This window comes from Brassica napus, chromosome C8, assembly GCF_020379485.1.
Source record: "Brassica napus cultivar Da-Ae chromosome C8, Da-Ae, whole genome shotgun sequence".
In the NCBI taxonomy this organism is placed as follows: Eukaryota; Viridiplantae; Streptophyta; class Magnoliopsida; order Brassicales; family Brassicaceae; genus Brassica; species Brassica napus.
This window is the reverse complement of record NC_063451.1, coordinates 1250551-1265298: the sequence shown is the minus strand read 5'-3', so window position 1 is coordinate 1265298 and position 14748 is coordinate 1250551. Positions and strand designations below refer to the sequence as shown.

The 14748-nt window shown below is 35.8% G+C and overlaps 3 protein-coding genes across 6 annotated transcripts; 2 read left to right on the top strand and 1 right to left on the bottom strand.

The window, feature by feature from the left end:
* Positions 1-562: 562 nt before the first annotated feature.
* On the bottom strand, positions 563-2938 carry LOC106424320 (probable voltage-gated potassium channel subunit beta). The gene is made up of 5 exons (XM_013865070.3): positions 2360-2938; positions 1504-1699; positions 1273-1416; positions 1034-1198; positions 563-947 (listed from the first exon to the last, which is right to left on the bottom strand). The coding sequence occupies exons 1-5, from the start codon at positions 2725-2727 to the stop codon at positions 834-836; spliced, it is 987 nt and encodes a 328-aa protein (XP_013720524.1). The 5' UTR covers positions 2728-2938; the 3' UTR covers positions 563-833.
* Positions 2939-8168: 5230 nt separating this feature from the next.
* On the top strand, positions 8169-11031 carry LOC106424219 (probable pectate lyase 1). Of its 4 annotated transcripts, none has more exons than XM_013864975.3 (6): positions 8234-8393; positions 8681-8748; positions 8985-9065; positions 9311-10057; positions 10196-10334; positions 10425-11031. In XM_013864975.3, coding segments are annotated over exons 3-6 (1116 nt in total). In that variant the 5' UTR covers positions 8234-8393; positions 8681-8748; positions 8985-9063; the 3' UTR covers positions 10653-11031. The 4 variants fall into 4 exon arrangements, with proteins under 4 accessions (XP_013720426.1, XP_013720429.1, XP_022556968.1 ...); XM_022701247.2 differs by having other exon boundaries at positions 8252-8393; positions 8681-8752; XM_013864974.3 differs by having other exon boundaries at positions 8252-8393; positions 8612-8752.
* Positions 11032-12073: 1042 nt separating this feature from the next.
* On the top strand, positions 12074-13031 carry LOC106424286 (glycine-rich cell wall structural protein-like). Its single transcript, XM_013865033.3, has one exon. It carries the CDS (start codon positions 12134-12136, stop codon positions 12815-12817), a length of 684 nt encoding a protein of 227 aa, XP_013720487.2. The 5' UTR covers positions 12074-12133; the 3' UTR covers positions 12818-13031.
* The last annotated feature ends 1717 nt before the right edge of the window (positions 13032-14748 follow it).

The following is a 14748-nucleotide window of genomic DNA, read 5'->3' as shown; positions in this document are numbered from 1 at the left end:
AACTAAAATATTTATTTATTCAATATGGTTTATAGTTTAATTTAGAATGATATATATACATATATATATTTTAAATCTTAATGATTAATTAAATTAAAATTTTATTTATATGATTTTGTAATCATTTGTATTTTGTCATAACAAAAATTTTAAACCATGGATCGCAAAATTTGAATGTGAGACTTTTAACAGTTTTAGTAATTTATAGTCATTTTTTAAAATTCAAAATATAAAACATACAGAAAAATCTAAATTTTTATAATATGGTTATTGTGTTTTTTTTTTTAAAATTATTTTAATAGTTTTAAATTAAACAAATTTGATAGAAGATACATTTTTTTATCAGATCTTTATTATTCAAAATCATTAATTGTCATATATACTTTACCAACATTAGGCAATTCCGTAATCTTTATTTAAGTAAATAATAAATGACATTAATAATGAATTTATGGTTAATTTAATAAAAAGTTTATTATATAATTAGATGGACCAACCTATTTCTCTAATAATTCTAAGAATCATCTTAGTGATGACATGTGGCTACAAAAAGAAGTCGTAATGTTTCACAAATAATATATATGGGATAAATAACACTGACCTCATGACAATGCAACTACAAAGAGCCAAATCTTAAGTTTCACAAACAATATAAGACCGTTTTAAAAAGATAGAAACTAACAAAACACACACATAACGCTCTCTGTCTCGAGTTTTAAAATGCATGAGAACAACACAAAGACAACACCATCCAATGAACAAACATCCCAGAGCTCCAAATGATCTCTCTATTCCTGCAACACTCTTTTTGAAGAGATCTCAGGATTTGGTTTTTAACGGTACGATTCAGGACGTTTAGGTTTGCTCTGTATCACTTGCTCGATCTTGTCCAGAACATGTGGTGTCAACAGTGGGATCACATCAACAGCCTTCATGTTTTCTTGAATCTGTGTTAAAAAAAAAAAATCTTAGTCAAAGTCTAGACTTAGACATTCCCTATGCTCCTGAGAATGTGGGGTTATAAGTAACTGACCTGTGATTCCCTTGTGGCACCGGTGATAACTGATGACACATTAGGATTTGAAGCACACCATGCTATTGCAAGCTGAGCCAAGGTTACACCTAGCTCATCTGCAATAGGCTTGAGACCGCTGACTTTCCTCAGCACGTCATCCACAAGTGATCTATTGGCAAGGTTCTGCAAAACAGTAAGATGTATTAAGATGCAGTTGAAAACAGTTATGACCAAAGAGCAATAACAAAAGGATTTACTTTGTAGTTCTCCAGTGCAAATCGGCTGTCCGAAGGAATAGCTCCCTTGTTGTATTTACCAGTGAGCACACCGGATGCAAGTGGACTCCAAGTAGTGAGACCTATGCCATGGTTTGTGTACAGAGGAAGAAACTCTGACTCCACCTGCATAAACATAAGACCACAACAAACTTCAGCTACATAACAACATTGGACTTAATACACAAAGAAAGGGAATGTAAGATAACAAACCTTGTGCCTAGCGAACATGTTGTACTCAGGCTGTTCAACGATTGGACCGACCAGATCCAGCCTCTCAGCAGCTCCCCATGCTTCTGTGATTTGCTGAGCTGACCATTCACTAGTTCCCCAGTAGAATGCCCAACCCTTATCAATCACGTAGTTCATCGCCCTCACTGTCTCTTCTATAGGAGTCGAAGCATCCGGCCTGTGACAAATTAAATGAAGATATTGCTACTAAGATCAATCCAAAGATGCCAACATTTTGTTCATTTATTGATCATAACACATCACAACGATATCAAGATGCAGATCCAGAGATTTTGGGAGCTTTGGGAGATTTAGTAAAGATTTCAATAATTGTTTTTTTTATAACAAATTTGGAAGCTAAGGTAAGTCTATGTAATGGTTCATTCGGCTTTTCTCAGGATTGGCCCTGGATCATCGAGATAATAATCAGTATGAACGAGTCAAGAGATCATATGAAAACTAAAAATCTACAACTAAGTCATGCATGATGAATAATGTTTCTAAAAATGAAGCTATTGCTACTAAGATCAATGCAAAGATGCCCACTTTTAGATCTGTCTTAATCATCACATATCACAAAGATAGCAAGATGGATGATGCAGTTGATTCCAAGATAATGTTTCCAAAAGTGAAACGTATATTTCAAGATACAGAGACCAAAGCCCATCACTTGAGAATTAAATGCAAGAGACAACATAGTACATTAAGACAAAGATTCATTCTCACAAAGCCTAAGGGCATCTCCAACCCATATCTAATTTTTCCTCTATAATTCCCACAAAAATAAGAGTCAAATCATTATCACATTTAAAAAAAAAAAGACTGAATCTTTATTCACCTGTGACAATAGAGCACATCGACATATTCCATATCGAGTCTTTTGAGAGAAGCTTTGGTGCCTTCAACGATATGTTTCCTCGACAAACCTTTGTCGTTAGGACCAGGACCACCCCAGAAGATCTTGGTGGAGACGACGACGTCGGATCTGCGCCAGCCCAGCTCACGAATCGCCTGGCCCATAATCTCCTCGGCGCGACCATTGGCGTAAACCTCGGCGTTGTCGAAGAAATTGACTCCGTGGTCACGGCAACACTGAAGAATCGACTTGGCTTCTTTCACATCTAGCTGGTTGCCGAAAGTCACCCACGCTCCGAAAGAGAGCGTGCTCACCTTCAGACCAGATCTCCCCAAGTTCTTGTACTGCATCGTTGCAGGAATCGAGACAAATCTGTTTGATCTGAAGAGTTGAAATGAGCGATGATCAGACAATTAAGTATGTACTTTATTAGCAATAAATAACAAGTGACACTTAAAAGAAAAAGTGCGATAAGATCCGGTTTGGTTTAACTTTTCCGGTACAGGTTAACCAATTTCGATATAAGTTCATTTTCTTGACATCAATTTCGAATAAATTTTATGGTTCAGTCACAATCGAGTTTAATATTTGGATATATTTTATGGTTCAGTCGCAATCGAGTTTAAAAAGACGTCGAAAATTTGATTATTTGATACGGTGTTTTCCGGTTTGAGGGTACTCCGGTTTAGTGAATTTAAATCGGTGTCGTACTTCCGACCAAACAAATTAAAGATGTGTGATCTCGTACTTTAAAAGAAACGCGTGATAGCGTTCGTAGTACTTTAAGTTATTAAAAAGGTAAAAAGTTTGAAAGGAGAAGATTTGTTGGTTCTTAGAGCATCCACGGTGGTGGCACTCATCATGGAACCCTTAGAAATTTAAAAATATTTTTTTTTTATTAAATAGTTAAATATCCTAACTAAATAAGTGTTTACAATGGTGAATCCTAATAAAAAATCCTTACACTAAATTTTTTTTTTTTTTTAAGTGAATTACCAAATGTTTCAATAATATAGCATGAATAAATTTAAAATCACAATAATTAAAAATAAAGATACAACAATTATTAATATTCATCACCAAATTTGTTCCACACATTTTGAATTAAGTCATGTTTCAATTGGGCATGCATATTCCTATCACGAAGATCATTCCGATTGGGAAACATATTATTCAGATTTGTAGGTCTCTCCGTTTCCACCTGTGAAGTTCTAGTGCTGTCTCCTTCTTCAAATTCAGATATATCGATACGAGTGTATCCGTCCCGTTCATTTTCGACTATCATATTGTGTAGGATGATACATGCTCTCATAATCTTTCCTATCTTTTCCTTATCCAAAGTTTTTACCGGGTTTCTCACAATCGCAAATCGAGCTTGCAATACTCCAAAAGCCCGCTCTACATCTTTTCGGGTAGTTTCTTGAAATTTAGCAAATAACTGTTCCTGAGGACTTTGAGGGAGGGTGATAGATTGGATAAATGTTGACCATTTTGGATATATACCGTCTGTGAGGTAGTACGCCAACTTATACATGTGTCCGTTGACCATGTACTTTACCCTCAGAGCTTTACCTTGTAAAATGTCATCAAAAACAGGAGAGCGATCGAGAACATTAATATCGTTTAAGGTACCTGGAGGACCGAAGAAAGCGTGTCATATCCAAAGATCGTGTGAAGCTACACCTTCGTCAAAATCGATTGGAAATCGCCTTTTATCGCCTTTTCTCGACAGCTTTCTTTTTTTTTCTCTCCTTCGTCGAAAATGAATTTTTTTTTCTGTCTCCAGCAAAGACGAATGAATCTTCCGCCAATACCCACCTGCCACGTCGCCCAAGGTTCAGCTCCCTCGACCCCTTACTTACGGGTTGATCATTAGATAATTATGCTGAAATATAGTTTTTATATTACCATTAACTTTGGTGACCCTTAGGAATCGCTAAGGGCTTCCGTTGCGGTTGGTCTTAATGGCCACAAGATAAACATGTGGTGGCCATGTGGTTGTGCCTTTAGTCTAATCAGTAATCTCCATCTTTCACTAATTGGAGAGTTGTCTTGTAATGGGAGAGCGTTGGCGTATACGAATAAAATCAAGTCACTGTCACGTGAAAATTGCTCAGCTCCCTTCTACACTCATGCTCACACCCAAAGAGATGCATATTGAACTCTGTTTCTTTTCATGTGTTTTGGGCTTTGTTTCTATGTAGGCCACTTCAAGGCCTATAATGATCTTACTTTACAGATTTTCTAGTTAACTCTTTCACATGAGATGGTGGATTTTGCAAACAAGTTGGGCTGATAACAATCAAATTTCTCTCTTTTTTGACAAAGGGCTAATCAAATCCTGAAATGATGCTTTGGTTACATATTTATTATCAATTATATAACCTTATCGAACGACATTTTTAATTCTCTAAACTTTTTAAAAGTTATATTATCCAGCAATTGAACGTACTATATTATACAAAATTGGTTTGTAAGCTAGCGTATATATTATTTCGCTATTTTACTAGGTTACCAAACAAGCTATATATATAACTATTATGCTTAATTTTTGGTTATTATAATAGAGATTCATTTGTATAATTAAAATAGGGAATTTTAGAAAGGTAAATATTTAATACTAATGTTTTTGACATTCAGGTTTATAATTATGAGTAGATATTAGGTAAAGTTTGTAATGAATTATAAAGTTATTTGGTAATGAATGGGTTGGGGAAACATATGGCACTTGATGCCATGCATGTGAGTGTGGGGTTTTGCTTCGTTATCCATCTTACAGAAAATTCTAGTTTTATCGGCCACCAAGAAAGAAAGAAAAGGAGGCAAAGATCAAAAAGTCTGTCCAAATCTCCTACCAAAGTGTTGACATTTGTTTCTTGAGTTTTTATATTCATTTCCTCGTACGTTATCAATTACTATTGTCTGAGATAAATGAATTTATTAATCTACAGAACACAATCAAAGAGTTTCATGTACTGAAAGTATTGTTTCCCATTCTGTTCCGCAACGTGCCAAAATTTTGGTATAATTTTTGGCTGAGTTAGTCATATTTGTTATCACTGCAAAGTCCATCTCTATAACGTCTTTTGCAAATAAAACCAACTAAAATTTTGAGAAACCAAAAATCTCTGTATTCTTTCTTGTATAAAAATCTTGTCATCTAGTTTATAACAAAAGCAACAGATAGAATAACAGACAAAAGAAAAACGACGTCTCATTATAGCACAAACGATGACATCGAGTGACGAGTGGATCCAAGCTCCAACCATTCGATAATTAAGTAACGTTTTGGGAGTGTCGGTGCTCCGGCTAATATAGTAGGTTAGCAACAAACGATAAATAAAATAATTCGAATCATGAAGATGACATCTCGGTGATTTGATTCAAGTTGATCAAATCAAACACTTACATGCTGTAACGTTAAGAAGACAAACACTTACATGCAATAAAGATGTCGTAAATGGAATGTGATAATAAAATCCAGTCAAACAATATATTTGTACACAGAACATGAACACTAAAGTCGGATAATCGTTACTTGCTGTTTTTCACTTATATGAGGAAAGGGAAACATAAAATAAAAGGATTTTTACCGTTAAAACCCCTCAACTATGTTTGTTTTGGGTAAAAATCCTGGAACTAAGTATTTAACGTAAAAGCCTCCAAACTAACTTTATTTAATGAAGTAAATCCTAACATGTCATAATTACCAATACTACTGGTAAATCTTTAGTTTACGGGTTTATACATTAAGTAAACATAGTTGAGGGGCTTTACCATTAAAAATAAAAAAAAAATCAAAATTTTATAATATTATCTAAAAATTAGTAACTTAAATTTTCAAAATTATCATTTTTAATTTTTTTTTGTAAATATATGAGTTTGATGTGTTTTTAACATCAATGTTATATATGTATAAATTAAAAATGTAAAAACCGAGAAAATATAACAAAAATTATATAAAGAATTTAGACGCAGTAAGACTTTCTTCCCTAACTTCCGGATCAGATATATTGCAAGAGCACAAAATACTATGGCGGACAAGCTTGCAAGTGGTGCGAGGAGTTCTCCTTCAGCTATGTTATATGTCGATTCAATACTTTCGGTTTGGCTTTCTGAATCGCACGGTCCAGTTACTTAGTTTTCGCTTATGTTGTCAAAAAAAAGTTACTAATTTTTAAATAATATTATAAAATTTTGATTATTTTGTTTTTAAATTTTTATGGTAAAACTCCTTAACTATGTTTACTTAATGTAGAAACCGCTAAATTAAAAATTTACCGGTAGTAATGGTAATTATGACCTGTTAGGGTTTAATTCATTAAATAACGTTAGTTTGAGAGTTTTTTCATTAAATACTTAGTTTGAAGATTTTTACCTAAAACAAATTTAGTTGGGGGGTTTTAACTTTAAAAATCCAAAATAAAAAGAGATAAAAACGTTAAGTAAAATAAAAGTGACTACGATCCAATTTGACCCGCGAGTTTTGGCCTAACCAAACATTTCGCCCCAACAAGATCTTTCTCTTTAATTATACCTTTTTGCACTTTTACAAAAGTAATTTAAGCAGTAAAAGTGTAACAAAAAAAAGTTTCAATAATTAACAGTTACCACCCTTCCAACCTCTCCCATGATGAAAACACATGGTATACATCATATAATTATAATTTTGTATATAGAAATATGCTTTAAAATAAATTTATACTAATTTGTACAAAATATATCTATGATTGATTAGAAGGAAAAGTTATATCATTGTTTTTTTCTTTTCTTTTTTTCAGTTCGGTATGGAATATGATTTATTTTTGTTTCAATTTGCTTTGAATTCGTTTTCACAATACAGTTTCCAGTCTGCTTTAATCGTTTTGACCAAATTTATTGAGCATCCCAGTTTCCAACTAATATAGTGAGAACAGATTGAAACTTCTTTGGATGGGTTAGTCAATGACTCAACGCGTATTCTTTAAGTTCTACGTGGATTTTTCTTTCTTTACAAGCCGTGATTTACGCCATCGGAAATCAAAGGATAGTACCCGCCAATTCAGCAAGAAACTATGACAACTGGTTTCCGTAATATTCTGCTCAAGTAATATTCACATCATCACATGTTGTTGATGCGAAAGTGAAAGCATCAGTTAGAAGCCAATCAACTTGTTCTTTTGCTTCACTCATATTTGAAGTTACTCAGTTATTCATAAATGATAGATCAATAGTTAGTCGATTACCAACTCATTTTATATTCTTTAAAAATTCATAGTCATTTATATGAACTTATAACTACGCATAAGCTAATTAATCAAGTATATATCGACAGGATATATACAATTTTAGCAAATGATTTGATTAATGAATATTGTGTTTTTGATGTAATTTTCTTTTTAGTTAGAATAACATCTAACTAAATTCTAATGAGTAAGATTAATTTTATTGTTAATCAATCATCTAAATTTTGTGGAATCTGACTTCTTACTTACTCTCTGGTTAACTCAGTAATAAGATTTGGCATTATAATTGATAGGTTCAAATCCCTTCAATATACATTATCCATGTGTTGCAAGTTTTATATAATTGAGTTATGAAATTTTTTTTATCATATATAGACTTTTGATCAAAATGCATTAAAGCATGCAATGTCTGTTAATCACACACTTGAGCAGTTAGTGGAGGCTAGAGCTGTAAATAAAGAGATGGAGTTAACAACTAATCACGTTAAAAAGGCAAAACGAAGAATCAAATTGTGTACACGACGTCGTATCGTATAGATACATGACGGCCGTCTTAACGTCTCTTTTGCGTGTCGTCTTCTTTTTTTGGCCTCTCCATATTCTATAAATCTCCAAGCTCGTACACTCACTGTCTTTTATAACTCTCACTCCGCTCTAATTCTTTCGGAAAACGACAAACACTCTGCTCTAATGACGGTTCTTCCGACATGGATTTTAGCTATGATGTGTCTATTCTTCTTCGTCGGAGCAATGGAGAACAAAACACACGACAAGATCTCATCTCTCTCCAAGTCTTTCTTTATCCATACACCTCTCTGTTTTTTTCTTTCTCACGAGATTTATATAGACACAGAGAAGAAGATTTATTTTCATCATATGTTTTACATTAGTAATTTGTTTACATGTTTTCATTCTCGTACTACATAAATTTCCCCAAGATTTCTAAGAAAATTTCCCAAAAAGAATTATAAAATATCATTTGTTTTTACTGTTTAATTTTTTTTTTCAGCCGACAAAATTAGCAGCAGAACCAGGATAATTAATAACTTGAGCCATTGAATTTTGTTCTGCGATTCAGATCTAACGCGATCTAGACCGTACATTCCGCTTTTTAGCTTGCATACACGCATGAGTCAACGCTATTGTGTAGGTACACTTGACTCTGTTTAGAGTAATTTACCGGTTTTAGCCTTACACAATGCCGCTGTCGGAACTGTCTGCTAGGGTTATTTACGTCATATAATAGCACGTCCCTTTAAGTCTTAACTGTAGTGTGTGCACTCTCCAGTGAACATTACTATAAAGTCTATGAATTAAGGTCAACCATTAGTTTTATACTTTTATCTAGATTCTCAATTTTAGATTTCTATATTCTTCTTTAGATCGGACCAAATCGAATGGAACAAACACGCAGTGACGAATCCAGATGAAGTAGCGGACGAAGTTCTCGCCTTGGCTGAAATGTAAGTACTATTGTTATTTCAATTTATTACACATTTACGTTTGTCCTTATTTAACGGTTCTCTGTAACGCCGTTTACCTCTAGAATCTTAGCCAAACAACCTAACACCGACACACGTCTATGAAAAAAAATCTTAAAAGTACATAAGTATCTATCGTCCACCATGTCATGTGCACATGTCCCAATGTGATTTTTTAAAAAATATTTATTTTAAGTACATAATGAAACCGGGTATGATTCATACAGGAGTGTAAGAAACCATACCGAGAGGAGGAAGCTGGGTTACTTTACTTGCGGAACAGGCAACCCCATCGACGATTGCTGGCGTTGCGATCGCAACTGGCACAAGAACCGCAAACGCCTAGCGGACTGCGGAATCGGGTTCGGAAGAAACGCGATCGGCGGTCGCGACGGGCGTTTCTACGTGGTCACTGACCCAAGTGACCACGACGCTGTTAACCCTAGACCGGGTACATTACGTCACGCCGTGATCCAAGACCGACCGCTATGGATCGTTTTCAAACGTGATATGGTGATTCAGCTAAAACAAGAGCTCATCGTTAACAGCTTCAAAACCATCGACGGACGTGGCGCAAACGTTCACATCGCTAACGGCGGTTGCATAACGATTCAGTTTGTGACGAACGTTATAGTCCATGGATTGCATATTCATGACTGTAGACCGACCGGGAACGCTATGGTGAGAAGCTCGGAGACGCATTTTGGGTGGAGGACGATGGCGGATGGTGACGCGATTTCGATTTTCGAGTCGAGTCATGTTTGGATTGATCACAACTCGTTGTCTCATTGCGCTGATGGGCTTGTGGATGCAGTCATGGGCTCGACGGCCATTACCATCTCTAACAACCACATGACTCACCACAACGAGGTTATGTTGCTCGGACATAGTGATTCTTATACGGAGGATAGAGCTATGCAAGTTACCATAGCTTATAACCATTTTGGGGTCGGACTTATTCAAAGAATGCCAAGGTAATATATAAAGACAAAAAAAAATATATATATATTTTGATTATTTTATATAAAAAAAATATAAAGACAAAACAAAAACAGAGTATGCTCTGTTTCTATAAATATGTTTTCTGACCAATGCGGTAAACTTTCTTGAAGGTGTCGACATGGTTATTTCCATGTCGTGAACAATGACTACACTCACTGGGAGATGTACGCCATCGGTGGAAGCGCAAACCCGACAATTAACAGTCAAGGAAACCGCTACGCCGCTCCTAAAAATCCTTTTGCTAAAGAGGTTTGTGACATTATGGTGTTATGATGTTGAGTTTGTGACATTATGCTGTTTGTGATTTTGTAACATTATGATGTTGAATATTTTCGATAGGTGACAAAGAGAGTGGACACACCGGCGAGTCACTGGAAAGGATGGAACTGGAGATCGGAAGGAGACTTGCTTCAGAACGGAGCTTACTTCACTTCTTCAGGAGCCGCTGCATCTGGCAGCTACGCACGTGCATCTAGCCTCGCCGCTAAATCTTCTTCATTGGTTGCAACCATTACTTCTGACGCTGGAGCTCTACCTTGTCGCAGAGGTAGTCAATGTTCCTCGTAGTTGTTTTTAACCTCCTCCCAACGTACCATTACCCCCAAAATTTAAAACCATCTCCCATTATATTCAGACAAAAGTGTACATTCTCACACGTTTGTCATGTAAAATCATTTTTTTGTTTGTGTGTGTTTGTGTCTATCTTTATCAACTTCGGGGTTGCTTGCTTCAAACGCAAGCTAACACAAGAAAAGGGGAAGAAAACCAACCTTTCATGTAAAATAGAAACTCCAGAAGTGTTGTTGGTTCTGTCTGATCAACTCAGATTCTTCTTTTTTCATCTTTGTCATTTACCTAGAAAAAAAGAAGAATATTATGTCTTGTTTTTTTGTGTGTGTATTCTTAAGGTTTATAATTTAATATAGGGTCTAATGATTTGTGAATCTTTCTATCTTTCTTTGTATTTTTTTTTGTTAGCTGGATTTGTTAACTTTATTTTTCCCATGTGGTTGCAATCACTCTTGATTATACTTTAGCTTTTGGAGCAAAGAACTAATATTAATTGGAATGTTCAAACAAAAAAGAACTAATAGTGGTGTGGGGATTTATAAAACTTTGCTATAATGATATTTAAAATTTTAACACTATGAAAAGTTTAACTGCGACCGTTTTTAATAGCTAACCCTATGTATCACCCACAAAAGTTTTATATTTTTAAACTGCTTTTCGCTGTTTACATTGGATAACAGTTTTATATTACAAATTTATAAGAACTGTCGACCCATATTCTAAAGAATAGAATTATAATAATAAAATTAGCATATCTATTTTATTTATTTTTTCTGCATTGGAAAGTTGGTTGTTAGCATGAAACGCAAGATAAATCTAATGAACAGGCTAAATCGGCTCCATGTGCACACACATGACAAAAAAAAAAATTTCAAAATCACAAGCACAAATTAATGTTCCGACGGATTTGTTTTCACCATCATTAAGATTTGGGACTAATTAAGATTATCCTCAACTACTTAACAATCAACTTAGAGCATATATTATACACTACTTAAAGTGATATATATATATATATATATATATATATATATATATATATATGCTTTAGGAATGCTAAATTTTGTATAAACTTCTACATTTATACAATACATATAAAATAAAATTACGTCTATAACAACTATTTTCTTTTATGGTTTAGTTTAATTTGTTTCATTTATACTAATTGATAGACGAATTGAATCTTTGTTCAACGTCTTATCCCGCTTGCGGTAGTGCCTGAAGAGTTAAAAGAAGATACTAGCCAATTACAAAATTAAACCAACATATAAAAGTGGACCAATCAGTTGTCAATCGCATAGTTGTATCACCAGAGAGCCTTTACCATGGAGAAATGTTATTAATTTTGTCCGTAACCAAATTTATTACTTTCAACTGTCACCGACCTTACATTTTGCTATATAAACCCTAGAAATCTCATTGTAAACCTCAACAATACAAGAGTCGATCAATAATAACTATAAAAAGAGAGAGGAGAGATGTCGAGAGTTTTGTCAGTCGCATGTGTCTTGCTCGTTATGTCATTCGTCCATGCACGTGCTCGTCAAGTTCCGGGTGATCAGTTCGATGAGGGCAAGACGACGCCACATGACAATACAAAAACAAGGCTTGTGCATGCAAATGCACCAGCTCAGTCAACACCAACCAGTATCGGTGACAAAAAATGCATCGGAGGAGTCGGGGGATTAGCCGGAGCTGGTGGTTACGCTGGCGTGGGAGGTCTAGGAATGCCACTCATTGGTGGTATTGGCGGCATTGGTAAATACGGTGGCATAGGTGGTGCAGCTGGAATCGGTGGCTTTCATGGTATAGGCGGCATTGGTAAATATGGTGGCATTGGTGGTGCAGCTGGAATCGGTGGCTTTCATGGTATAGGCGGCATTGGTAAATATGGTGGAATAGGTGGCGCAGCTGGAATCGGTGGATTTCATGGTCTAGGCGGTGTTGGCGGCCTTGGTGGAGCCGGAGGTGGTATTGGTGGTGGTATTGGTAAAGTGGGTGGTATTGGCGGTATAGGTGGAGCCGGAGGTGGTTTAGGCGGTGTAGGCGGAGGAGTCGGTGGTGGTATTGGTAAGGCAGGTGGCGTTGGTGGTGTTGGTGGTATCGGCGGTGGACACGGCGTGGTCGGTGGAGTTGGCGGTGGGATCGTTCCACATCCTTGAAATGAAGCTTTATTAGAGAGTTTTTTCGATTAGGGTTTAGTTAAGGAATAAGTAACTAGTAGTCGGATGTTACACTGTTGGTCTTTTGGGGTGATCATTAGGGTGACTTTGATCATTAGTCTGTCTTTTGTGTAAACGTTTGATTTGATTTTATCTATCGTGTTATGTAACGCATGAATTATTAGTTATGGTTAGTTTTGGTTGATGGTTCCTATTTCTGCATGTTCAAAATAAAGTTTAGAGGAACTATCTGTCAAGGCTTATAACGATGTTCTTTTAATGTATTTTCTTCAAACTTGCATTTATGTTAATGAACTCTACACAAATGAGAAAAAAATATTTACATAAAAAGTTTTAAAAAATCCCTTGATATAATAAGACCAAAAAATCTGAAACATTACTCATAACATAATCTGAAACATTATAATCAACCTTTAACCACTAGTAAAGAGACTACCACATTGATATTCACGTATTTGTGTTTGAGTTCTTTTTTTTTTTTTTTTTTTTTTTATTGTGTTTGAGTTCTTGTTATGAAGTCAAACACTTTGTTCTGTGCATGTCTTCTTTGGACGACAAGTTACGCAAAAATACATTACGAAATGAAACTAACCTCATATTGACTCGTTCGCTTGTTTTTTTTCTTTTTTTTGTCATCTGATATATTAAGAAACGCTTGAACAACTCAAGCAAGGGAAACATACAACATTAAATTCTTTAGATCAGACTTATCCACAGACGGATAGTCCTTTCTCCTAAGAAAAACATCCAGACTCACGAACATAGAAAACAAGTTCATAATCATCATACCATAAAAGGTCTGTGAACTACTAAAAACCCAACCACAACTAAGTAGAGGGAACGCATTCCTCGTTCTCAAAGAGACCTCTCAACCATCTTGGAGCACCTGTAGCTACATAAGACTGAGACAAACCTGATCTGATCACACTTTGGGCAATGACGAAAGCCCCTCTATTAGTCTCTCTGTCTTCCTTTATCACCCTCCACCACTCGATCTTGCCAAGTCTTTCCATCAACTGTAACTGTTGGCATCTATAATTCGGCCATGCCTTGGGTCTTAGAATTACCTTCATGAAAAGATCATCATCTAAGGCAAAGATAACTCTGTTGAGATGATGAGAGTGCATGCTCTCTATAGCCCACAACAGCCCTTGATAGCTTGCCTCTTCCTTGGAATTGGTATTTGAGAGAGCCCGACGACTATGTAGCATAACCTTACCTCTATCATTTCTCAACACCCAAGCAACACCACAGTTTTTCTGTTCTTTGTTTTGATAAACACCCAAGTTGCATTTTAACCAGCCATTGGGGGGAGCAGACCATGACTTCTTCACACCCGTCACTGCCTCTTGCTCTTCCTTAACTCCCTGCTCTTCATTCTTTTGAGCCATTAACCAGAATTCCGCTTCCTCTCTGATCTTAGCCACCAAGTCTATGGTTCTAGCTTGTTTTCCTTCAAAGATAATCCCATTTCTGTATTTCCACAAATACCACACAATCCAAGGAATCGAGTTTCTCACCCCTTCTGGAACCGAGGAGTTCTTTATTAAGAGTAGCAGGGAGTGGAAGTTTGAAAAATGAGACACTTCATCAAAACCACTCTCCGAATAAGGGACATCTGCCAAAGCCCAAACCTGTCTTGCGATGGAGCAGCGGAAAATTATGTGATTAATAGACTCTCCTTGAAAACCACAAGCCTGACATACCGGGTCCATTTTGATACCTCTTTTCACCAGAAGGTCACCTACTGGTACCGCATTACTTACTGCCCGCCAGAGGAAAGTTTTGATTTTTGGGGCTGTATCAAGTTTCCATACCTCCTCTTTGAGAAAATTTAGAGAGGGCCTAGCTTCGGCTTCTTGAATCTCCAATCTTCTTCTGAAGTTGTTGATGAACCAATATCCAGATTT